This window comes from Pagrus major, chromosome 2 (genome assembly GCF_040436345.1).
Source record: "Pagrus major chromosome 2, Pma_NU_1.0".
Taxonomy (NCBI): domain Eukaryota; kingdom Metazoa; phylum Chordata; class Actinopteri; order Spariformes; family Sparidae; genus Pagrus; species Pagrus major.
In genome coordinates this window covers 9,588,993-9,615,606 of record NC_133216.1, presented here as the reverse complement: position 1 = coordinate 9,615,606, position 26,614 = coordinate 9,588,993, and the positions used below count along the sequence as shown (strand labels likewise).

General features: G+C 38.7%; 6 protein-coding genes across 6 annotated transcripts; all 6 read right to left on the bottom strand.

Moving 5' to 3' along the window:
* Nucleotides 1-700: 700 nt before the first annotated feature.
* On the bottom strand, nt 701-1,681 carry LOC141012454 (odorant receptor 131-2-like). Its single transcript, XM_073485940.1, has one exon. It carries the CDS (start codon nt 1,679-1,681, stop codon nt 701-703), a length of 981 nt encoding a protein of 326 aa, XP_073342041.1.
* Nucleotides 1,682-5,707: 4,026 nt separating this feature from the next.
* LOC141008071 (odorant receptor 131-2-like) lies at nt 5,708-6,631 on the bottom strand. The gene has a single exon (XM_073480270.1). It carries the CDS (start codon nt 6,629-6,631, stop codon nt 5,708-5,710), a length of 924 nt encoding a protein of 307 aa, XP_073336371.1.
* Nucleotides 6,632-9,102: 2,471 nt separating this feature from the next.
* LOC141007776 (odorant receptor 131-2-like) lies at nt 9,103-10,020 on the bottom strand. Its single transcript, XM_073480176.1, has one exon. The coding sequence runs from the start codon at nt 10,018-10,020 to the stop codon at nt 9,103-9,105; it is 918 nt and encodes a 305-aa protein (XP_073336277.1).
* Nucleotides 10,021-13,576: 3,556 nt separating this feature from the next.
* LOC141012445 (odorant receptor 131-2-like) lies at nt 13,577-14,605 on the bottom strand. The gene is made up of 2 exons (XM_073485933.1): nt 13,677-14,605; nt 13,577-13,583 (listed from the first exon to the last, which is right to left on the bottom strand). The coding sequence occupies exons 1-2, from the start codon at nt 14,603-14,605 to the stop codon at nt 13,577-13,579; spliced, it is 936 nt and encodes a 311-aa protein (XP_073342034.1).
* Nucleotides 14,606-17,055: 2,450 nt separating this feature from the next.
* Nucleotides 17,056-17,973, bottom strand: LOC140992203 (odorant receptor 131-2-like). Its single transcript, XM_073462492.1, has one exon. It carries the CDS (start codon nt 17,971-17,973, stop codon nt 17,056-17,058), a length of 918 nt encoding a protein of 305 aa, XP_073318593.1.
* Nucleotides 17,974-23,547: 5,574 nt separating this feature from the next.
* LOC141012435 (odorant receptor 131-2-like) lies at nt 23,548-26,614 on the bottom strand. Its single transcript, XM_073485922.1, has 2 exons — nt 26,544-26,614; nt 23,548-24,358 (listed from the first exon to the last, which is right to left on the bottom strand). The coding sequence occupies exons 1-2, from the start codon at nt 26,612-26,614 to the stop codon at nt 23,548-23,550; spliced, it is 882 nt and encodes a 293-aa protein (XP_073342023.1).

The window sequence follows — 26,614 nt, the reverse complement described above, 5'->3', positions numbered from 1 at the left end:
TCTTAATATAAAACTACTCACACTAGCAACGGCAATATTGCATGTCAAAATAATTAAAAGCACATATAGTCAAACCACAAACCTTATTATAAAAATTTAACACTTATCTTAATTGCCTTCCATAAAAAACATATGCAGTATCCAATCAAGCTAAACAGCAAACATTATTGTAGTATTGTATTGTACTGTATTGTATTGTATTTTTTGCCTTTGTGTATTGAGCCTAACAGGGCGTATTAAACGGTTCGATAAAATATTGAATATTGTTGCATCCCTAATATATATACATATGTATATAGACACAAATGATAACATATAAATGCCTTTAGTCATTCAGCAAGCCAAAACTGTATGAAGTTAAAATAATCACATTTTCTCAGAACTTGTCAGCAGTGTATATAAAGGAGTTTCTGTTGATATAATTACCCTGATCAGTTGCGTCAAAAAGAAGGAAGAATTAACAATCAGTTGCAAGTGTACAAAAATTGACACATGCCTTTTAAGAGAGATGAAGCCTCTGATGTGCAGTTGTGTCAGTATTTGTTTGTCTTGTCTTCTTTGTACGTGTGCAGCATAAAAACACATTCAATAAGTTGAAAACTGTAAAGACACCCCATAAAACAAAGTCCATTTGTGATCAGAAAGCCTTATTGGCTACAAAAATGCAGATGAAAGGTTTAGATATTAATCCAAATTGTACTCAATTATGATTTTGAAAGTTAGATAAACAGACAAGTTGTCCTGCAGTTTGCCTGCAGGGTTTTACTTTGTTCGAGCAGCAGAGGAATGTTTTCCTGATGTAGCCCCTGAGACTCTGGTCTCTGAAGCCGTAGATGACCGGGCTGAGAAAGCGTGGAATTAGAATGAAACAGAAGTAATTAAAATAGGCGACATTTTCTGGTCTCCAGTTGGAGTGCAGCACTATGACACTCTCAGTGATGGGGATGGTGAAAGCCAACATGCACAGCAGCAGCTGGAAGCCATGCAGCAGCACGGTGTGCATGGCTTTACTCACAGACGCTGTGTCTTGTCTGAGCTTCCTGGTTTCCAGCAGGATTCTCACATATGTAAAGAGGATGATAACAGCCACTACTGCGAAGAAGAGAATACTTGCAGCAGCTCTGAACAATGTCTGAATCTGAGATGAGTTGACAACGGTAGCTTTGCAAAGCACAGGGGTGGAGAGGATATCCACAGCTGGATCATTCTCCATGAAGGAGTGGTCAATGATCGTGAAGATGCAGCTTATGAGCCACAGGGACAGAATAATGATCCAGATGCGGTCTGAGCGCCAGGCGACCGGACGCTGCAGGGGGTAAACGATGGCAACATAACGCTCGAGTGACATGGTGGCCAGGATTAACGGTGTGTTCTGGAAAGTGGCAGTGGAAATGAACAACAAGGGAATGCAGTAGACAAGAGCAAATTTCACCCCTCCCATGACAAAGAGGAAGAGCAGCACAGAGGACAAGAGCTGCAGGGTGTCATTGACCAGCATGTAGGCAAAAAGGATGTAACGTGAAGTGTCCATGAACTGCCTGTGAGACACAAAGATGTGCAGCATGACACCAATGCAGCCGAGGAAGACACAGAAAAACGGGATAACAACACACACCTTAATGATCACAGACAGGCTGTTATTGGATGTTTCATTGCCTGAAAGTTCAGTCAGATTCTGCATTTTGCAAATGTTGCCAGAAGCAAACCTGTTAAAGGAAAAATAAGTAAAATTTCCATATACACTCTGATACACAATTTAAAAGACAAGCACCAACAATGTCAGTGTGATTACAATCAGAATAAAACTTGTTAAATGTCTCTGAAGCTAAAATGAACAGCATACAACACATAAATGTCTTCAATTTGAGATAAAACCTTAACAAACAGACACTTTACACTGTAAGTGAACACACAACCAACATTCAACACATGAAATAAACTAGAAGAGCCAGAGGAGTCAAAGCTTTAGATCTCTGTTCTTATCATATAACAGGTCTTCAGTGAGCAACATCTCTGGGATGCTCTTCCCCTTATCTGAGTGTTTGCGGCGTTCACAATTCTCCAGAGATACATTATGTACATGCTGTCATCATAAAGCATTAAGTTTGTCATGAACAACAGAATTCAGTGAGGAGATAGGCCAAACTATACAGTTCTTTCAAACCCTTTTCCATGCATGCGACTCAAATACTAAAAACTCTATGAAGTTTTTGTAGCCAACTTTGGCAGTGTATTTTCAGTTTTTTGGAAAGAAAAGGACACTCCCCCCCCCCCCCCCCAAAAAAAAATAACATTACATTGATCAGATATAAAGTCTGGACATTATTAATGTGGTAAGTGACTATTTTAGCTTGAAATCGATTACTTTTTAATGGAATATCTATATAGTTGCACAAAGGACTATTTTCAGCAACTGTTACTCCTGTGGTCCAGTGGCTAATCCAAGTTTGTTGTGTTAAAAGGCTAATTGATGATTAGAAAACCCATGTGCAACTAGTAAGCACAGCTGAAAACTGTTGTACTGATTAAAGAAGCACTGAAATTGGCCCTCCAAAGACAAGTTGAGTATCTCGAGCATCAGCATTTAGATGGATGGTCTCAAAATTCGAAAACTCATCAGTCTATTCTTGTTCTGAGAAATAAAGGTTATTCCATGTAAGAAACTGCACTACGTCCATCATAGAACAGCAGAAACCGGCTCAAACCTGTAGGCCTACCTTTCTTGTGTATTTTCATTGAATACAATTTATGCTTATCTACTTTATAGGCCCAACTGCTGCTCCACATTATCTGATGTCGATTTAATTTGCAGATTCTGATTATAGACACAAAACATCTGACCAATCTCATTGTTGTTCCATCATGCATGATCAAAATTGGCCTCTGAAAAGTGCTGTAATGAGCTCCACTCCCTCCATGTTGAAAACATACAATACAGTACATATGGACAATGTGCAGCAGACTCTGAGCTGGTGAACATCTGTCCAAATAAATCTCACTCAAGTGGTTATCTTTTTGGGGAAATAACTAACTAGATAAATGTTTGTTTTACACATTTCATGAGTCTGTAATTCGACTAGAGTGATGTAACATTGATATATGAAGACAGTAAATATTTTACAGGGTTTCTGCAGGGCTTACCAAGTAAAATTTAAGACCTTCAGAAAAATTAAATCTGGAGTGCTTGAGTTCAAACAGAATGTGATGAAGGTGCTTTGGGAACACAGAAGTTCAAAAAAAGGGCAAAATCCAAGTTTAAAAAGCCAGGGAAGAAGGCCCTGTGTTCCACTACCTGTGGGTTGCTACTCAGCTGATTTTTAAAATGAATTTTCAATAAGTAATTCAACATGATATAGCTATCTAAATAAAAACTTTTAAACCCTTTTGCCAAAAGAGTTGCTTGGATTGTTCTCTTTTGTTTAAATCCAAGACCTTCAGTATGAATAATGTTTAAGTTTTAAAGCATGATAGAAAACCGGCAGAGACTAAAGAATGATTTATTTCATCACATTTTCTCAGAGGTTCTTAGCAGTGTATAAAAAATATTTTTTCTGTTTATGAATACCATATTATATATATGTATATATATATATACATATCTATATATATATATATATATATATATATTTATATTTATATTTATATTATATTTATATATATATTTGTGACTATATATATACATATATATATATACATATCTATATATATATATATACATACATATATATATATATATATATATATATATATATGTATATATATATATATATGTATATATATAGTCACAAATTATAACATATAAAAGCCTTTATTCATTCAGCAAGCCATAACTGTATAAAGTTAGTTGCACATTGACCAGCTTAAAGCCGTTTCACACCGGTGTGATACGAAAATGTGGCACGGATTTGCGGAATACCCGTGCGGCAATTTTCCGCATGTAAAGCATGCACACTGAGTCCGGTGCAAAATATTCGCATTCTTGTGTTCTAATTTTGCACCAGACGAAAAAAAAGTTGCGGTTCATTATCTGACAGAAAATGGACATAGGCTCATCCAAGAGCTGCGCCTGTATCATCCACGCTTCAGACAATATTTTCAGGATGTCCATAGCACAGTTTGAAGCCCTTCTGGCGATACTGGGTCCTCACCTCAGGAGGACACGAAGCAACTACCGTGAGCCAATCGATCCTGAGCAACGGCTTGCTGTATGTTTGAGGTAGGAAAGTCATTGAGGCTAAATATGCTGTCTGTGAAGCGTAACCATACTCTCAATTTGACAGGAGATACTTTTAGCTGGGGATATAGCATCCATATAGCCTGCCTAGCCAAAGTGGATCAGAGCGTGTGCGTAAAGGCGCACAATGGTGTGGTCACAGGCTATATGGACACATGATGACTCGTTTGTTAGAAAGTGCATAAAGTGAAGATATAATTTATTAATCAGTGGCTTGCCATATAGCCAAATAGTGTATTCTCTCAAAATATTTACTGTCTTCATATATCAATCTTACATCACTCTAGTCGAATCACAGACTCATGAAATGTGTAAAACAAACATTTATCTAGTTAGTTATTTCCCCAAAAAGATAACCACTTGAGTGAGATTTATTTGTACAGATGTTCACCAACTCAGAGTCTGCTGCACATTGTCCATATGTACTGTATTGTATGTTTTCAACATGGAGGGAGTGGAGCTCATTACAGCACTTTTCAGAGGCCAACTTTGATCATGCATGATGGAACAACAATGAGATTGGTCAGATGTTTTGTGTCTATAATCAGAATCTGCAAATTACATTGACATCAGACAAATGTTGTGGAGCAGCAATTGGGCCTAGAAATTAGATTAGCATAAATTGTATTAAATAAAAATACACAAGAAAGGTAGGCCTACAGGTTAGAGCCGGTTTGTGCTATTCTATGATGGAAGTAGTGCAGTTTCTTACATGAAATAGCCTTCATTTCTCAGAACAAGAATAGACTGATGAGTTTTCGAAGAAAGCTCTTTTTTTCTGGCCATTTTGAGACCACCATCCATCTAAATTCTGATGCTCCAAATACTCAACTTGCCTTTGGAGGGCCAATTTCAGTGCTCCTTTAATGCATACTCCTTTATATACACTGCTGAGAAGTTCTGAGAAAATGTGATTACAACACATAAATGCCTTTATTAATTCAGCAAGCCAAAACAGTATAAAGTTAGTTGCACATTGACCAGCTTACACAGAAACACATTATTAATATTAATAACATTTTGTAGGCCACAATTTATTAATGTATTAATGATAGTTACTTTGTGTTGACGAAATAATCACATTTTCTCAGAACTTGTCAGCAGTGTATATAAAGGAGTTTCTGTTGATAATATTACCCTGATAAGTTGCGTCAAAAAGAAGGATGGATTGATAATCAGTTGCAAGTGTACAAAAATTGACACATGCCTATTATGAGAGAAGAAGCCTCTGATGTGCAGTTGTGTCAGTGTTTGTTTGTCTTGTCTTCTTTGTACGTGTGCAGCATAAAAACACATTCAATAAGTTAAAAACTGTAAAGACACCCCATGAAACAAAGTCCATTTGTGATCAGAAAGCATTATTGGCTACAAAAATGCAGATGAAAGGTTTAGATATTAATCCAAGTTGTACTCAATTATGATTTTGAAAGTTAGATGAACAGACAAGTTGTTATGCAGTTTGCCTGCAGGGTTTTACTTTACTTTGTTAGAGCAGCAGAGAAATGTTTTCTCGATGTAGCCCCTGAGACTCTGGTCTCTGAAGCCATAGATGACCGGGCTGAGAAAGCGTGGAATTAGAACGAAACAGAAGTAATTAATATAGGCGACGTCTTCTGTTCTCCAGTTGGAGTGCAGCACTATGAGAGTCTCAGTGATGGGCATGGTGAAGGCCAACATGCACAGCAGCAACTGGAAGCCATGCAGCAGCACAGTGTGCATGGCTTTACTCACAGATGCTGTGTCTTGTCTGAGCTTCCTGGTTTCCAGCAGGATTCTCACATATGTAAAGAGGATGATAACAGCCACTACTGTGAAGAACAGAATACTTGTAGCAGCTTTGAACAATGTCTGAATTTGAGATGAGTTGACAAGTTTAGCTTGGCAAATCACAGGGGTGGAGAGGATATTCACAGCTGGATCATTCTCCATGATGGAGTGGTCAATGATCGGGAAGATGCAACTGATGAGCCACAGGGACAGAATAATGATCCAGATGCGGTCTGAGCGCCAGGCGACCGGGCGCTGCAGGGGGTAAAAGATGGCAACATAACGCTCGAGTGACATGGTGGCCAGGATTAACGGTGTGTTCTGGAAAGTGGCAGTGGAAATGATCAACAAGGGAATGCAGCATACAAGAGCAAATTTCACCCCTCCCATGGCGAAGAGGAAGAGCAGCACAGAGGACAAGAGCTGCAGGGTGTCATTGATCAGCATGTAGGCAAAAAGGATGTAACGTGAAGTGTCCATGAACTGCCTGTGAGACGCAAAGATGTGCAGCATGACACCAATGCTGCAGAGGAAAACACAGAAACAAGAGATAACAACACACACCTTAATGATCACAGACAGGCTGTTGTTGGATGTTTCATTGCCTGAAAGTTCAGTCAGATTCTGCATTTTGCGAATGTTGCCATAAGCAAACCTGTTAAAGAAAAAATAAGTAAAATTTCATTTTATACTCTGATACACAATTTAAAAGACAAGTACCAACAATGTCAGTGTGATTACAATCAGACATAAACTTGTTAAATGTCTCTGAAGCTAAAATGAACAGCATACAACACATAAATGTCTTAAATTTGAGATAAAACCTCAACAAGCAGACACTTTACACTGTAAGTGAACACACAACCAACATTCAACACATGAAATAAACTAGAAGAGCCAGAAGAGTCAAAGCTTTAGATCTCTGTTCTTATCATATAACAGGTCTTCAGTGAGCAACATCTCTGGGATGTTCTTCCCCTTATCTGAGTCTTTGCAGCGTTCACAATTCTCCAGAGATACATTATGTACATGCTGTCGTCATAAAGCATTAAGTTTGTCATGAACAACAGAATTCAGTGAGGAGATAGGCCAAACTAGACAGTTCTTTCAATCCCTTTCCATGCATGCGACTCAAATAATAAAAACTCTCTGAAGTTTTTGTAGCCAACTTTGGCAGTGTATTTTCAGTTTTTTGGAAAGAAAAGGACACTCCCCCCCCCCCCCCCCCCCCCCCAAAAAAAAACAAAAAACAAAAAACATTACATTGATCAGATATAAAGTCTGGACATTATTAATGTGGTAAGTGACTATTTTAGCTTGAAATCGATTACTTTTTAATGGAATATCTATATAGTTGCACAAAGGACTATTTTCAGCAACTGTTACTCCTGTGGTCCAGTGGCTAATCCAAGTTTGTTGTGTTAAAAGGCTAATTGATGATTAGAAAACCCATGTGCAACTAGTAAGCACAGCTGAAAACTGTTGTACTGATTAAAGAAGCACTGAAATTGGCCCTCCAAAGACAAGTTGAGTATCTGGAGCATCAGCATTTAGATGGATGGCCTCAAAATGGCCAGAAAAAAAACTTTCTTCGAAAACTCATCAGTCTATTCTTGTTCTGAGAAATGAAGGCTATTGCATGTAAGAAACTGCACTACTTCCATCATAGAATAGCACAAACCGGCTCTAACCTGTAGGCCTACCTTTCTTGTGTATTTTCATTTAATACAATTCATGCTAATCTACTTTATAGGCCCAACTGCTGCTCCACATTATTTATCTGATGTCGATGTAATTTGCAGATTCTGATTATAGACACAAAACATCTGACCAATCTCATTGTTTTTCCATCATGCATGATGAAAATTGGCCTCTGAAAAGTGCTGTAATGAGCTCCACTCCCTCCATGTTGAAAACATACAATACAGTACATATGGACAATGTGCAGCAGACTCTGAGCTGGTGAACATCTGTACAAATAAATCTCACTCACGTGGTTATCTTTTTGGGGAAATAACTAACTAGATAAATGTTTGTTTTACACATTTCATAAGTCTGTAATTCGACTACAGTGATGTAACATTGATATATGAAGACAGTGAATATTTTACAGGGTTTCTGCAGGGCTTACCAAGTTAAATGTAAGACCTTCAGAAAAATTTAATCTGGAGTGCTTAAGTTCAAGCAGAATGTGATGAAGGTGCTTTGGGAACACAGAAGTTCAAAAAAGAGAAAAATCCAAGTTTAAAAAGCCAGGGAAGAAGGCCCTGTGTTCCACTATATGTGGGTTGCTACTCGGCTGATTTTTAAAATGAATTTTCAATAAGTAATTCATCATGATATAGCTATCTAAATAAAGACTTTTAAACCCCTTTTCCAAAAGAGTTGCTTGGATTGTTCTCTTTTGTTTAAATCTAAGACTTTTAGTATGAATAATGTTTAAGTTTTAAAGCATGATAGAAAACCAGCAGAGACTAAAGAATGATTTATTTCATCACATTTTCTCAGAGGTTCTCAGCAGTGTATAGACACAAATTACAACATATAAATGCCTTTATTCATTCAGCAAGCCAAAACAGTATAAAGTTAGTTGCACATTGACCAGCTTACACAGAAACACATTATTAATATTAGTAACATTTTGTAGGCCACAATTTATTAATGTATTAATGGTAGTTACTTTTAGTGTTGATGAAATAATCACATTTTCTCAGAACTTCTCAGAAGTGTATATAAAGGAGTTTCTGTTGATATAATTACCCTGATAAGTTGCGTCAAAAAGAAGGATGGATTAATAATCAGTTGCAAGTGTGCAAAAATCGACACATGCCTATTACGAGAGATGAAGCCTCTGATGTGCAGTTGTGTCAGTGTTTGTTTGTCTTGTCTTCGTTGTACGTGTGCAGCATAAAAACACATTCAATAAGTTAAAAACTGTAAAGACACCTCATAAAACAAAGTCCATTTGTGATCAGAAAGCCTTATTGGCTACAAAAATGCAGATGAAAGGTTTAGATATTAATCCAAATTGTACTCAATTATGATTTTGAAAGTTAGATAAACAGACAAGTTGTCCTGCAGTTTGCCCGCAGGGTTTTACTTTATTTTATTAGAGCAGCAGAGAAATTTTTCCTGATGTAACCCCTGAGACTCTGGTCTCTGAAGCCGTAGATGACCGGGCTGAGAAAGCGTGGAATTAGAACGAAACAGAAGTAATTAAAATAGGCGACATCTTCTGTTCTCCAGTTGGAGTGCAGCACTATGAGAGTCTCAGTGATGGGGATGGTGAAGGCCAACATGCACAGCAGCAGCTGGAAGCCATGCAGCAGCACGGTGTGCATGGCTTTACTCACAGACGCTGTGTCTTGTCTGAGCTTCCTGGTTTCCAGCAGGATTCTCACATATGTAAAGAGGATGATAACAGCCACTACTGCGAAGAACAGAATACTTCTAGCAGCTTTGAACAGTGTCTGAATTTGAGATGAGTTGACAAGTTTAGTATGGCAAATCACAGGGGTAGAGATGATATTCACAGCTGGATCATTCTCCATGATGGAGTGTTCAATGATCGGGAAGATGCAACTGATGAGCCACAGGGACAGAATAATGATCCAGATACGGTCTGAGCGCCAGGCGACCGGACACTGCAGGGGGTAAACGATGGCAACATAACGCTCGAGTGACATGGTGGCCAGGATTAACGGTGTGTTCTGGAAAGTGGCAGTGGAAATGATCAACAAGGGAATGCAGTAGACAAGAGCCAGTTTCACACCTCCCATGACAAAGAGGAAGAGCAACACAGAGGACAAGAGCTGCAGGGTGTCATTGATCAGCATGTAGGCAAAAAGGATGTAACGTGAAGTGTCCATGAACTGCCTGTGAGACGCAAAGATGTGCAGCATGACACCAATGCTGCAGAGGAAGACACAGAAACAAGAGATAACAACACACACCTTAATGATCCCAGACAGGCTGTTGTTGGATGTTTCATTGCCTGAAAGTTCAGTCAGATTCTGCATTTTGCGAATGTTGCCATAAGCAAACCTGTTAAAGAAAAAATAAGTAAAATTTCCATTTATACTCTGATACACAATTTAAAAGACAAGCACCAACACATTCAGTGTGATTACAATCAGACATAAACTTGTTAAATGTCTTTGAAGCTAAAATGAACAGCATACAACACATAAATGTCTTAAATTTGAGATAAAACCTCAACAAGCAGACACTTTACACTGTAAGTGAACACACAACCAACATTCAACACATGAAATAAACTAGAAGAGCCAGAAGAGTCAAAGCTTTAGATCTCTGTTCTTATCATGTAACAGGTCTTCAGTGAGCAACATCTCTGGGATGTTCTTCCCCTTATCTGAGTGTTTCCGGCGTTCACAATTCTCCAGAGATACATTATGTACATGCTGTCGTCATAAAGCATTACGTTTGTCATGAACAACAGAATTCAGTGAGGAGATAGGCCAAACTAGACAGTTCTTTCAAACCCTTTTCCATGCATGCGACTCAAACAATAAAAACTGTAAGAAGTTTTGATAGCCAACTTTGGCAGTGTATTTTCAGTTTTTTGGAAAGAAAAGGACACTTTTTTCCTCAATAAAAATAACATTACATTGATCAGATATAAAGTCTGGACATTATTAATGTTGTAAGTGACTATTTTAGCCTGAAATCGATGATTTTTTAATGGAATATCTACTTAAGTGCACAAAGGACTATTTTCAGCAACTGTTACTACTGTGGTCCAGTGGCTAATCCAAATTTGTTGTGTTAAAAGGCTAATTGATGATTAGAAAACCCATGTGCAACTAGGGGTGTGCGACATGACGATATTAGATCGTGAACGATTATAATGTGTAGACGATCTGCCCAAGTGCAGAGATCGTAGGGATCGTCTAGGGCACATTCTATAAATTGCAGTTCTATGCTGCTGATGCACCGACGCACCAAACGTATTACGTCGTCAACCTGACCGACCAATCATAGCGAATTACGGGCAGTGACGCGCTTTCTTACCTGCCTCCTTGTTTATGTGTGTAGCGGTAGCCGCATGGAGAGCCATGGCTGAAAGCCAAACGGAGGAGTTGGACGCTTTTTTAAAAAAAAACAGCGTTTCACCATCTCTCATCTCTGCCAGTTAGCCCCTCCACCTGCTGCCTCTCTCGGGTGTACACGCACACACACACACACACACACACACACACACACACAAGCGCATGGATAGGTCGCGCTTGGCCGCTAATAAACAGTAAATGCGCTAATTGTACAGTGTTCAAATTACCGCAACCCCCCCACCCCCCCGTCGGATAGTCCGACCACTGACGGACTTATTTGACCCTTTTCAATAAGCTATTTAGTGTTTAGATATACTTAAATCCTGTTAAAATGACTGTGTTGAATAAAACAAACAGTAATGTTTTCATTGATATTTTACTTTCATGTTTATTGAAAGCTACCTTTTATGTTGGAAGAGTGCACTTTATCAGTGTTGTTGTTTACCTTTTAGTATGTTTACGTTGTTTGCACATGTTGGCAAAACTGCAACTATTTAAATTAAAATCAGTTCAGAAAGGTTCTTTGGCCTAAATTGTCTGTTTTTCTTTTTTTGATTTAAGATCGTGATGAAATCGGGATTTTATTTTTAAAAATTCGTGATATGATATTTTTGCCATATCGCCCACCCCTATGTGCAACTAGTAAGCACAGCTGAAAACTGTTGTATGCATTAAAGGAGCACTGAAATTGGCCCTCCAAAGGCAAGTTGAGTATCTGGAGCATCAGCATTTAGATGGATGGTCTCAAAATGGCCAGAAAAAGAGCTTTCTTCGAAAACTCATCAGTCTATTCTTGTTCTGAGAAATGAAGGCTATTCCATGTAAGAAACTGCACTACTTCCATCATAGAATAGCACAATCCGGCTCTAACCTGTAGGCTTGTGTATTTTCATTGAATACAATTTATGCTAATCTACTTTATAGGCCCAACTGCTGCTCCACAACATTTGTCTGATGTCGATGTAATTTGCAGATTCTGATTATAGACACAAAACATCTGACCAATCTCATTGTTGTTCCATCATGCATGATGAAAATTGGCCTCTGAAAAGTGCTGTAATGAGCTCCACTCCCTCCATGTTGAAAACATACAATACAGTACATATGGACAATGTGCAGCAGACTGAGTTGGTGAACATCTTAAATCTCACTCAAGTGGTTATCTTTTTGGGGAAATAACTAACTAGATAAATGTTTGTTTTACACATTTCATGAGTCTGTGATTTGACTAGAGTGATGTAACATTGATATATGAAGACAGTAAATATTTTACAGGGTTTCTGCAGGGCCTACCAAGTAAAATGTAAGACCTTCAGAAAAATTTAATCTGGAGTGCTTAAGTTCAAACAGAATGTGATGGAGGTGCTTTGTGGACACAGAAGTTCAAAAAAGAGAAAAGTCCAAGTTTAAAAAGCCAGGGAAGAAGGCCCTGTGTTTCACTACGTGTGGGTTGCTACTCAGCTGATTTTCAAAATTAATTTTCAATAAGTAATACAGCATGATATAGCTATCTTAATCAAGACTTTTAAACCCTTTTGCCAAAAATAGTTGCTTGGATTTTTCTCTTTTGTTTAAATCTAAGACCTTCAGTATAAATAATGTTTAAGTTTTAAAGCATGATAGAAAACCAGCAGAGACTAAAGAATGATTTATTTCATCACATTTTCTCAGAGGTTCTCAGCAGTGTATAAAAAATATTTTTCTGTTTATCATTTCTATCTATCTATCTATCTATCTATCTATCTATCTATCTATCTATCTATCTATCTATCTATATATTAGGGATGCAACGGTAGAGTTTTCCCACAGTTCGGTATGCATCACAGTTTTTGGGACACGGTAACGGTACTTTCGATATCTTAATATAAAACTACTCACACTAGCAAAGGCAATATTGCATGTCAAAATAATTAAAAGCACATATAGTCAAACCACAAACCTTATTATAAAAATGTAACTCTTATCTTAATTGCCTTCCATAAAAAACATATGCAGTATCCAATCAAGTTAAACAGCAAACATTATTGTAGTATTGTATTGTACTGTATTGTATTGTATTGTTTGCCTTTGTGTATTGAACCTAACAGGGCGTATTGAACGGTTCCATAAAATATTGAATATTGTTGCATCCCTAATATATATATACATATGTATATAGACACAAATGATAACATATAAATGCCTTTAGTCATTCAGCAAGCCAAAACTGTATGAAGTTAAAATAATCACATTTTCTCAGAACTTGTCAGCAGTGTATATAAAGGAGTTTCTGTTGATATAATTACCCTGATCAGTTGCGTCAAAAAGAAGGAAGAATTAACAATCAGTTGCAAGTGTGCAAAAATTGACACATGCCTATTACGAGAGATGAAGCCTCTGATGTGCAGTTGTGTCAGTATTTGTTTGTCTTGTCTTCTTTGTACGTGTGCAGCATAAAAACACATTCAATAAGTTAAAAACTGTAAAGACACCCCATAAAACAAAGTCCATTTGTGATCAGAAAGCCTTATTGGCTACAAAAATGCAGATGAAAGGTTTAGATATTTATCTAAATGCAATTATGATTTTGAAAGTTAGATAAACAGACAAGTTGTCCTGCAGTTTGCCTGCAGGGTTTTACTTTGTTAGAGCAGCAGAGAAATGTTTTCTCGATGTAGCCCCTGAGACTCTGGTCTCTGAAGCCGTAGATGACCGGGCTGAGAAAGCGTGGAATTAGAACGAAACAGAAGTAATTAATATAGGAGATGTCTTCTGTTCTCCAGTTGGAGTTCAGCACTATGAGAGTCTCAGTGATGGGCATGGTGAAGGCCAACATGCACAGCAGCAGCTGGAAGCCATGCAGCAGCACGGTGTGCATGGCTTTACTCACAGACGCTGTGTCTTGCCTGAGCTTTCTGGTTTCCAGCAGGATTCTCACATATGTAAAGAGGATGATAACAGCCACTACTGCGAAGAACAGAATACTTGTAGCAGCTTTGAACAGTATCTGAATTTGAGATGAGTTGACAAGTTTAGCTTGGCAAATCACAGGGGTTGAGAGGATATTCACAGCTGGATCATTCTCCATGATGGAGTGGTCAATAATCGGGAAGATGCAACTGATGAACCACAGGGACAGAATAATGATCCAGATGCGGTCTGAGCGCCAGGCAACCGGGCGCTGCAGGGGGTAAAAGATGGCAACATAACGCTCGAGTGACATGGTGGCCAGGATTAACGGTGTGTTCTGGAAAGTGGCAGTGGAAATGATCAACAAGGGAATGCAGCATACAAGAGCAAATTTCACCTCTCCCATGGCAAAGAGGAAGAGCAGCACAGAGGACAAGAGCTGCAGGGTGTCATTGATCAGCATGTAGGCAAAAAGGATGTAACGTGTAGTGTCCATGAACTGCCTGTGAGACGCAAAGATGTGCAGCATGACACCAATGCTGCAGAGAAAGACACAGAAACAAGAGATAACAACACACACCTTAATGATCACAGACAGGCTGTTGTTGGATGTTTCATTGCCTGAAAGTTCAGTCAGATTCTGCATTTTGCGAATGTTGCCATAAGCAAACCTGTTAAAGAAAAAAAAATAAGTAAAATTTCCATTTATACTCTGATACACAATTTAAAAGACAAGCAACAACACATTCAGTGTGATTACAATCAGACATAAACTTGTTAAATGTCTCTGAAGCTAAAATGAACAGCATACAACACATAAATGTCTTAAATTTGAGATAAAACCTCAACAAGCAGACACTTTACACTGTAAGTGAACACACAACCAACATTCAACACATGAAATAAACTAGAAGAGCCAGAAGAGTCAAAGCTTTAGATCTCTGTTCTTATCATATAACAGGTCTTCAGTGAGCAACATCTCTGGGATGTTCTTCCCCTTATCTGAGTGTTTGTGGCATTCACAATTCTCCAGAGATACATTATGTACATGCTTTCATCATAAAGCATTACGTTTGTCATGAACAACAGAATTCTGTGAGGAGATAGGCCAAACTAGACAGTTCTTTCAAACCCTTTTGCATGCATGCGACTCAAATAATAAAACTCTATGAAGTTTTTGTAGCCAACTTTGGCAGTGTATTTTCAGTTTTTGGAAAAGAAAAGGACACTTTTTTCCACAATAACAATAATATTACATTGATCAGATATAAAGTCTAGACATTAATAATGTGGTAAGTGACTATTTTAGCTTGAAATCGATGATTTTTTAACGGAATATTTATATAGTTGCACAAAGGACTATTTTCAGCAACTGTTATTCCTGTGGTCCAGTGGTTAATCCAAGTTTGTTGTGTTAAAAAGGCTAATTGATGATTAGAAAACCCATGTGCAACTAGTAAGCACAGCTGAAAACTGTTGTACTGATTAAAGAAGCACTGAAATTGGCCCTCCAAAGACAAGTTGATTATCTGGAGCATCAGCATTTAGTTGGATGGTCTCAAAATGGCCAGAAAAAGAGCTTTCTTCGAAAACTCATCAGTCTATTCTTGTTCTGAGAAATGAAGGCTATTCCATGTAAGAAACTGCACTACTTCCCTCACAGAACAGCACAAACCGGTACAAACCTGTAGGCCTACCTTTCTTGTGTATTTTCATTTAATACAATTCATGCTAATCTACTTTATAGGCCCAACTACTGCTCCACATTATTTTTCTGATGTCGATGTAATTTGCAGATTCTGATTATAGACACAAAACATCTGACCAATCTCATTGTTTTTCCATCATGCATGATGAAAATTGGCCTCTGAAAAGTGCTGTAATGAGCTCCACTCCCTCCATGTTGAAAACATACAATACAGTACATATGGACAATGCGCAGCAGACTCTGAGCTGGTGAACATCTGTCCAAATAAATCTCACTCAAGTGGTTATCTTTTTGGGGAAATAACTAACTAGATAAATGTCCGTTTTACACATTTCATGAGTCTGTAATTCGACTAGAGTGATGTAAGATTGATATATGAAGACAGTGAATATTTTACAGGGTTTCTGCAGGGCTTACCAAGTTAAATGTAAGACCTTCAGAAAAATTTAATCTGGAGTGCTTAAATTCAAGCAGAATGTGATGAAGGTGCTTTGGGAACACAGAAGTTCAAAAAAAGAGAAAAATCCAAGTTTAAAAAGCCAGGGAAGAAGGCCCTGTGTTCCACTATATGTGGGTTCTTACTCGGCTGATTTTTAAAATGAATTTTCAATAAGTAATTCATCATGATATAGCTATCTAAATAAAGACTTTTAAACCCCTTTTCCAAAAGAGTTGCTTGGATTGTTCTCTTTTGTTTAAATCTAAGACTTTTAGTATGAATAATGTTTAAGTTTTAAAGCATGATAGAAAACCAGCAGAGACTAAAGAATGATTTATTTCATCACATTTTCTCAGAGGTTCTCAGCAGTGTATAGACACAAATTACAACATATAAATGCCTTTATTCATTCAGCAAGCCAAAACAGTATAAAGTTAGTTGCACATTGACCAGCTTACACAGAAACACATTATTAATATTAGTAACATTTTGTAGGCCACAATTTATTAATGTATTAATGATAGTTACTTTTAGTGTTGATGAAATAATCACATTTTCTCAGAACTTCTCAGAAGTGTATATAAAGGAGTTTCTGTTGATATAATTACCCTGATAAGTTGCGTCAAAAAGAAGGATGGATTGATAATCAGTTGCAAGTGTGCAAAAATCGACACATGCCTATTACGAGAGATGAAGCCTCTGATGTGCAGTTGTGTCAGTGTTTGTTTGTCTTGTCTTCGTTGTACGTGTGCAGCATAAAAACACATTCAATAAGTTAAAAACTGTAAAGACACCTCATAAAACAAAGTCCATTTGTGATCAGAAAGCATTATTGGCTACAAAAATGCAGATGAAAGGTTTAGATATTAATCCAAATTGTACTCAATTATGATTTTGAAAGTTAGATAAACAGACAAGTTGTCCTGCAGTTTGCCTGCAGGGTTTTACTTTATTTTATTAGAGCAGCAGAGAAATTTTTCCTGATGTAACCCCTGAGACTCTGGTCTCTGAAGCCGTAGATGACCGGGCTGAGAAAGCGTGGAATTAGAACGAAACAGAAGTAATTAAAATAGGCGACGTCTTCTGTTCTCCAGTTGGAGTGCAGCACTATGAAAGTCTCAGTGATGGGGATGGTGAAGGCCAACATGCACAGCAGCAGCTGGAAGCCATGCAGCAGCACGGTGTGCATGGCTTTACTCACAGATGCTGTGTCTTGTCTGAGCTTCCTGGTTTCCAGCAGGATTCTCACATATGTAAAGAGGATGATAACAGCCACTACTGCGAAGAACAGAATACTTCTAGCAGCTTTGAACAGTGTCTGAATTTGAGATGAGTTGACAAGTTTAGTTTGGCAAATCACAGGGGTGGAGAGGATATTCACAGCTGGATCATTCTCCATGATGGAGTGGTCAATGATCGGGAAGATGCAACTGATGAGCCACAGGGACAGAATAATGATCCAGATACGGTCTGAGCGCCAGGCGACCGGACGCTGCAGGGGGTAAAAGATGGCAACATAACGCTCGAGTGACATGGTGGCCAGGATTAACGGTGTGTTCTGGAAAGTGGCAGTGGAAATGATCAACAAGGGAATGCAGTAGACAAGAGCAAATTTCACACCTCCCATGACAAAGAGGAAGAGCAACACAGAGGACAAGAGCTGCAGGGTGTCATTGATCAGCATGTAGGCAAAAAGGATGTAACGTGAAGTGTCCATGAACTGCCTGTGAGACGCAAAGATGTGCAGCATGACACCAATGCTGCAGAGGAAGACACAGAAACAAGAGATAACAACACACACCTTAATGATCCCAGACAGGCTGTTGTTGGATGTTTCATTGCCTGAAAGTTCAGTCAGATTCTGCATTTTGCGAATGTTGCCATAAGCAAACCTGTTAAAGAAAAAATAAGTAAAATTTCCATTTATACTCTGATACACAATTTAAAAGACAAGCACCAATACATTCAGTGTGATTACAATCAGACATAAACTTGTTAAATGTCTTTGAAGCTAAAATGAACAGCATACAACACATAAATGTCTTAAATTTGAGATAAAACCTCAACAAGCAGACACTTTACACTGTAAGTGAACACACAACCAACATTCAACACATGAAATAAACTAGAAGAGCCAGAAGAGTCAAAGCTTTAGATCTCTGTTCTTATCATGTAACAGGTCTTCAGTGAGCAACATCTCTGGGATGTTCTTCCCCTTATCTGAGTGTTTCCGGCGTTCACAATTCTCCAGAGATACATTATGTACATGCTGTCGTCATAAAGCATTACGTTTGTCATGAACAACAGAATTCAGTGAGGAGATAGGCCAAACTAGACAGTTCTTTCAAACCCTTTTCCATGCATGCGACTCAAACAATAAAAACTGTAAGAAGTTTTGATAGCCAACTTTGGCAGTGTATTTTCAGTTTTTTGGAAAGAAAAGGACACTTTTTTCCTCAATAAAAATAACATTACATTGATCAGATATAAAGTCTGGACATTATTAATGTTGTAAGTGACTATTTTAGCCTGAAATCGATGATTTTTTAATGGAATATCTACTTAAGTGCACAAAGGACTATTTTCAGCAACTGTTACTACTGTGGTCCAGTGGCTAATCCAAATTTGTTGTGTTAAAAGGCTAATTGATGATTAGAAAACCCATGTGCAACTAGGGGTGTGCGACATGACGATATTAGATCGTGAACGATTATAATGTGTAGACGATCTGCCCAAGTGCAGAGATCGTAGGGATCGTCTAGGGCAGGGGTGGGGAACCTTTTTCACATCAAGGGCCATTTCAATTTTTCCAAAGTCCTCAGAGGGCCATACCATTATGAACACATAACTAAAGATGAAAAAAAAGACAAAAAAAGTCTATAACTGCTGTGTTACTAAGCCTCATGTTTGCTGCATTTCTAGACTCACCTAATGTGATGGCTGGAACTGTTTTTCTCTAGCAAGGCGTCTGATGTCAGCTGGCAGTGATGATGATGCTACTCGAAGCTGGTTTTCCAAGTTTGAGTCAGTCAGTCTTGAGCGGAAGCGAGTCTTTGCAAGAGTCAGTTTTGAAAAGAACTGTTCACAGCGATACGTTGTCCCAAACAGAGATGCAAACTTCAGGGCATGTCTCCTCAGGATGGGAAAATCCTCAGCACGAACATACAGTTTGTAAAAGTCCAGCAGAGAAAGGTTGTGGTACTTGGCTTTGAGCTCGTTGTTGTTTTGCAGATCAATTATTTCCATTTGGAGGTTGTCTGGCACATCAGACGGTTGCACATTAAATGGTGTCGCAAACACGTCGAGTTCCTTTTGTATATTTTTCACATCATGAAACCTCTCATCAAATGCCTGGATGAGTTTTGCACACTCACCAGCATATTCAGTCGTAACATCAGGCTTTTGTTCTTGTAGGGTGGGAAAGTGCACAGTGTTTCCCCTTTCCAGCTGTCCTTGCCACAGCCTTAACTTCACTTCAAATGATTTCACATTTGAAAGCAGAGAGCTGATGAGCTGGTTGGGACCTTGCAGCTTGATGTTTAGCTCTGACAGGTGCTTGCTGATGTCCACCATGAAGGCCAGATCACGGAGGAACTTGCCATCACTGAGCTCCATGACAGGTTTACCCTTCATCTCCATGAAGCGTCTGACTTCTTCCCGCAGTGTATAAAACCGTGCGAGCATATTTGCACGACTCAGCCATCGCACTTCACAATGATAAACCAGATCACCGTACTCTGACTCAAGCTCGCTGAGTAACTCCTTGAACTGGCGGTTGTTCAGCCCTCTGCTTTTAATGAAGTTTATGGTGGACACAACTGTTTTCATCACATTGTTAAGCTTCAGGGAATGTGCACACAAACTCTCTTGATGTATGATACAGTGGCATACAACTAAATCACTTGGATCCAGACTCAGTCGGCTCATTTCTTTTTTGACTAAAGCAGTCAATCCTTTTTGCGCGCCAACCATTGCGGGAGCTCCGTCAGTGGCGATGCCGCTCAACTTCTCAAATGGCAGTTCAAAATTGTTCATGGCCACAATAACTTGATTGAACAAATCCTCACCTTTAGTAGTGCCATGCATGGCTTGCAAAGACAGCAACTCCTCCTTTGTTTCAAACTCAGACGTAATCCCACGCAGAAAAATGGCAAGCTGCGCTGTGTGTGTGATGTCTGTTGTCTCGTCACAGGCCAGAGAAAAATACTCAAAGTCTCTTGCAGTGTTCTTGAGTGTTTTTTCAATATCTTGCGCCATATCAGTAATCCTTTCTGAAACGGTTCTCCGGGACAAACTGACGCTTTGAAATAATTTCACTTTGTCGGGCGCGAGCAGCTCCGCAGCGGCTACGAGGCACTCCTTCACGAACTCTCCTTCAGCGTGAGGTTTCAGCTTCGTGGCTATCAGTTCACTCACCACAAAACTTGCACGCGTAATATTCTCTCTGTCAGTCTGTGGCCGTGTGAAAGCTGCTTGTTGAGCACCCAAACTCAGACGAAGAGCGTTAATTTTATTCAAATGCATTTGTCCTTTCAACTCGTCGAGTTTAGCGTGTTTCGAGCTGTAATGGCGCTCGACATTGGCCTTTTTCATCACCGCAAGCGCCTCGCCACAAACTAGGCACACTGGCTTGCCTTTCACTTCAACAAAGAAAAAGTCATCTGTCCATTTTTCCTGAAATACGCGGCATTCTGCGTCCACCTTCCTTTTCTTGACAGTCGCCATGATGCATCACTTGTCTGTGTCGGTACTTGTCATGTGTCAGTCACTCCGACCCAATGCAGTGGTACGTACATCACATGCTGTATTCACTGACCCTGACGTTGACTCGGACATAGGACTCTCTCTCGGAAAACTAATGACGGGCGATATATTTTTTTTCCTGATTTTTTTTAATTCATGTATGCATATATGAAGATATAAAATATAAAAATTGTATTGCATTGCGGGCCAGTTGAAATGGCCTCGCGGGCCGTATACGGCCCGGAGGCCGGACATTCCCCACCCCTGGTCTAGGGCACATTCTATAAATTGCAGTTCTATGCTGCTGATGCACCGACGCACCAAACGTATTACGTCGTCAACCTGACCGACCAATCATAGCGAATTACGGGCAGTGACGCGCTTTCTTACCTGCCTCCTTGTTTATGTGTGTAGCGGTAGCCGCATGGAGAGCCATGGCTGAAAGCCAAACGGAGGAGTTGGACGCTTTTTTAAAAAAAAACAGCGTTTCACCATCTCTCATCTCTGCCAGTTAGCCCCTCCACCTGCTGCCTCTCTCGGGTGCACACGCACACACACACACACACACACACACACACACGAGCGCATGGATAGGTCGCGCTTGGCCGCTAATAAACGGTAAATGCGCTAATTGTACAGTGTTCAAATTACCGCAACCCCCCCACCCCCCCGTCGGATAGTCCGACCACTGACGGACTTATTTGACCCTTTTCAATAAGCTATTTAGTGTTTAGATATACTTAAATCCTGTTAAAATGACTGTGTTGAATAAAACAAACAGTAATGTTTTCATTGATATTTTACTTTCATGTTTATTGAAAGCTACCTTTTATGTTGGAAGAGTGCACTTTATCAGAGTGTTGTTGTTTACCTTTTAGTATGTTTACGTTGTTTGCACATGTTGGCAAAACTGCAACTATTTAAATTAAAATCAGTTCAGAAAGGTTCTTTGGCCTAAATTGTCTGTTTTTCTTTTTTTGATTTAAGATCGTGATGAAATCGGGATTTTATTTTTAAAAATTCGTGATATGATATTTTTGCCATATCGCCCACCCCTATGTGCAACTAGTAAGCACAGCTGAAAACTGTTGTATGCATTAAAGAAGCACTGAAATTGGCCCTCCAAAGACAAGTTGAGTATCTGGAGCATCAGCATTTAGATGGATGGTCTCAAAATGGCCAGAAAAAGAGCTTTCTTCGAAAACTCATCAGTCTATTCTTGTTCTGAGAAATGAAGGCTATTCCATGTAAGAAACTGCACTACTTCCATCATAGAACAGCACAAACCGGCTCTAACCTGTAGGCCTACCTTTCTTGTGTATTTTTATTTAATACAATTCATGCTAATCTAATTTCTAGGCCCAACTGCTGCTCCACAACATTTGTCTGATGTCGATGTAATTTGCCAATTCTGATTATAGACACAAAACATCTGACCAATCTCATTGTTGTTCCATCATGCATGATGAAAATTGGCCTCTGAAAAGTGCTGTAATGAGCTCCACTCCCTCCATGTTGAAAACATACAATACAGTACATATGGACAATGTGCAGCAGACTCTGAGCTGGTGAACATCTGTCCAAATAAATCTCACTCAAGTGGTTATCTTTTTGGGGAAATAACTAACTAGATAAATGTCCGTTTTACACATTTCATGAGTCTGTAATTCGACTACAGTGATGTAACATTGATATATGAAGACAGTGAATATTTTACAGGGTTTCTGCAGGGCTTACCAAGTTAAATGTAAGACCTTCAGAAAAATGTAATCTGGAGTGCTTAAGTTCAAACAGAATGTGATGAAGATGCTTTGGGAACACAGAAGTTCAAAAAAAGGGAAAAATCCAAGTTTAAAAAGCCAGGGAAGAAGGCCCTGTGTTCCACTATATGTGGGTTGCTACTCGGCTGATTTTTAAAATGAATTTTCAATAAGTAATTCATCATGATATAGCTATCTAGATAAAGACTTTTAAACCCCTTTTCCAAAAGAGTTGCTTGGATTGTTCTCTTTTGTTTAAATCTAAGACTTTTAGTATGAATAATGTTTAAGTTTTAAAGCATGATAGAAAACCAGCAGAGACTAAAGAATGATTTATTTCATCACATTTTCTCAGAGGTTCTCAGCAGTGTATAGACACAAATTACAACATATAAATGCCTTTATTCATTCAGCAAGCCAAAACAGTATAAAGTTAGTTGCACATTGACCAGCTTACACAGAAACACATTATTAATAACATTTTGTAGGCCACAATTTATTAATGTATTAATGATAGTTACTTTTAGTGTTGACGAAATAATCACATTTTCTCAGAACTTCTCAGCAGTGTATATAAAGGAGTTTCTGTTGATATAATTACCCTGATAAGTTGCGTCAAAAAGGATGGATTAATAATCAGTTGCAAGTGTGCAAAAATCGACACATGCCTATTATGAGAGATGAAGCCTCTGATGTGCAGTTGTCAGTGTTTGTTTGTCTTGTCTTCTTTGTACGTGTGCAGCATAAAAAACACATTCAATAAGTTAAAAACTGTAAAGACACCCCATTAAACAAAGTCCATTTGTGATCAGAAAGCCTTATTGGCTACAAAAATGCAGATGAAAGGTTTAGATATTAATCCAAATTGTACTCAATTATGATTTTGAAAGTTAGATAAACAGACAAGTTGTCCTGCAGTTTGCCTGCAGGGTTTTACTTTATTTTATTAGAGCAGCAGAGAAATGTTTCCTGATGTAGCCCCTGAGACTCTGGTCTCTGAAGCCGTAGATGACCGGGCTGAGAAAGCGTGGAATTAGAACGAAACAGAAGTAATTAAAATAGGCGACGTCTTCTGTTCTCCAGTTGGAGTGCAGCACTATGAGAGTCTCAGTGATGGGGATGGTGAAGGCCAACATGCACAGCAGCAGCTGGAAGCCATGCAGCAGCACGGTGTGCATGGCTTTACTCACAGACGCTGTGTCTTGTCTGAGCTTCCTGGTTTCCAGGAGGATTCTCACATATGTAAAGAGGATGATAACAGCCACTACTGCAAAGAACAGAATACTTCTAGCAGTTTTGAACAGTGTCTGAATTTGAGATGAGTTGACAAGTTTAGTTTGGCAAATCACAGGGGTGGAGAGGATATTCACAGCTGGATCATTCTCCATGATGGAGTGGTCAATGATCGGGAAGATGCAACTGATGAGCCACAGGGACAGAATAATGATCCAGATACGGTCTGAGCGCCAGGCAACCGGGCGCTGCAGGGGGTAAAAGATGGCAACATAACGCTCGAGTGACATGGTGGCCAGGATTAACGGTGTGTTCTGGAAAGTGGCAGTGGAAATGATCAACAAGGGAATGCAGTAGACAAGAGCAAATTTCACACCTCCCATGGCAAAGAGGAAGAGCAACACAGAGGACAAGAGCTGCAGGGTGTCATTGATCAGCATGTAGGCAAAAAGGATGTAACGTGAAGTGTCCATGAACTGCCTGTAAGACGCAAAGATGTGCAGCATGACACCAATGCTGCAGAGGAAGACACAGAAACAAGAGATAACAACACACACCTTAATGATCACAGACACGCTGTTGTTGGATGTTACATTGCCTGAAAGTTCAGTCAGATTCTGCATTTTGCGAATGTTGCCATAAGCAAACCTGTTAAAGAAAAAATAAGTAAAATTTCCATATACATTCTGATACACAATTTAAAAGACAAGCAACAACACATTCAGTGTGATTACAATCAGACATAAACTTGTTAAATGTCTCTGAAGCTAAAATGAACAGCATACAACACATAAATGTCTTAAATTTGAGATAAAACCTCAACAAGCAGACACTTTACACTGTAAGTGAACACACAACCAACATTCAACACATGAAATAAACTAGAAGAGTCAAAGCTTTAGATCTCTGTCCTTATCATGTAACAGGTCTTCAGTGAGCAACATCTCTGGGATGTTCTTCCCCTTATCTGAGTGTTTGCGGCGTTCACAATTCTCCAGAGATACATTATGTACATACTGTCGTCATAAAGCATTAAGTTTGTCATGAACAACAGAATTCAGTGAGGAGATAGGCAAAACTAGACAGTTCTTTCAAACCCTTTTCCATGCATGCGACTCAAATAATAAAACTCTATGAAGTTTTTGTAGCCAACTTTGGCAGTGTATTTTCAGTTTTTGGGAAAGAAAAGGACACTTTTTTCCCCAATAAAAATAACATTACATTGATCAGATATAAAGTCTAGACATTATTAATGTGGTAAGTGACTATTTTAGCTTGAAATCGATGATTTTTTAATGGAATATCTATATAGTTGCACAAAGGACTACAAAAAACTGCACTACTTCCAATCATAGAACAGCGCAACCAGGCTCAAACCTGTAGGCCTACCTTTCTTGTGTATTTTCATTGAATACAATTCACGCTAATCTATTTTATAGGCCCAACTGCTGCTCCACAACATTTGTCTGATGTCGCTGTAATTTGCCAATTCTGATTATAGACACAAAACATATTACCAATCTCATTGTTTTTCCATCATACATGATCAAAATTGGCCTCTGAAAAGTGCTGTAATGAGCTCCACTCCACTCAATGTTGAAAACATACAATACAGTACATATGGACAATGTGCAGCAGACTCTGAGCTGGTGAACATCTGTACAAATAAATCTCACTCTAGTTGTTATCTTTTTGGGGAAATATCTAACTAGATAAATGTCCGTTTTACACGTTTCATAAGTCTGTAATTCGACTAGAGTGATGTAACATTGATATATGAAGACAGTACATTTTTTACAGGGTTTCTGCAGGGCTTACCAAGTAAAATGTAAGACCTTAAGAAAAATAAATCTGGAGTGCTTCAAACAGAATGTGATGAAGGTGCTTTGGGAATACAGAAGTTCAAAAAAGGGAAAAATCCAAAGTTAAAAAGCCAGGGAAGAAGGCCCTGTGTTCCACTACGTGTGGGTTGCTAATCAGCTTATTTTTAAAATTAACTTTCATTTTTTGTAAGAAATTCACATGATATAGCTTTCTAAATAAAGGCTTTTAACTCTTTTTCCAAAAGAGTTGCTTGTACTCTTCTCTTTGTTATATCTAAGACCTTCATAATATCACACTGAATTCACTTGATACGAATAATGTTTTCATTATCAAATTGACCAAAGTTTTAAAGCATGCTAAAAAACATGCAGAGAGGAAATAATTTGTTATTTCAACACATTTTCTCAGAATTTCTCAGCAGTGTATAACAAGAATTTCTGTTGAAATAATTCCCCTGATAAGTTGCATAAAATAAAAGACTGATTAATAATCAGTTAAGTGTGCAAAAATCAACACATGCCTACTATGAGAGAAGAAGCTTCCGAACAAACTTTACAACGAACGTTTAAACAGCTTCCAGCATGCAGAATGTCGACTGTCAAAATAATCTCTCTTAGGATATAAGTCTTTAACTTTAAAATATCCATAATCAAAGCTGGGGTTGGTAATTTTGTTCAGAAGCATTTTTTATTATATTTATAACATCACCTAACACATAACATCCAGACGGCAATCAAAATATAAAACGCTTTTGGAAAAAAAGGAAAAAAATCCATGGTATGTGGCAGCGACAGGGCTGTAATAACTTCATCCAATCAATTTTAGCGGCCCGGAGATATTGTATGGACAGACTACCTGTCTATCAATCTGTCCTTACCTGCCCACCCTGCGCTGACTCCACCCATCACTCACTGCGCGTGACCGGAGTCTGTTGCGGAGTGAGCTCAT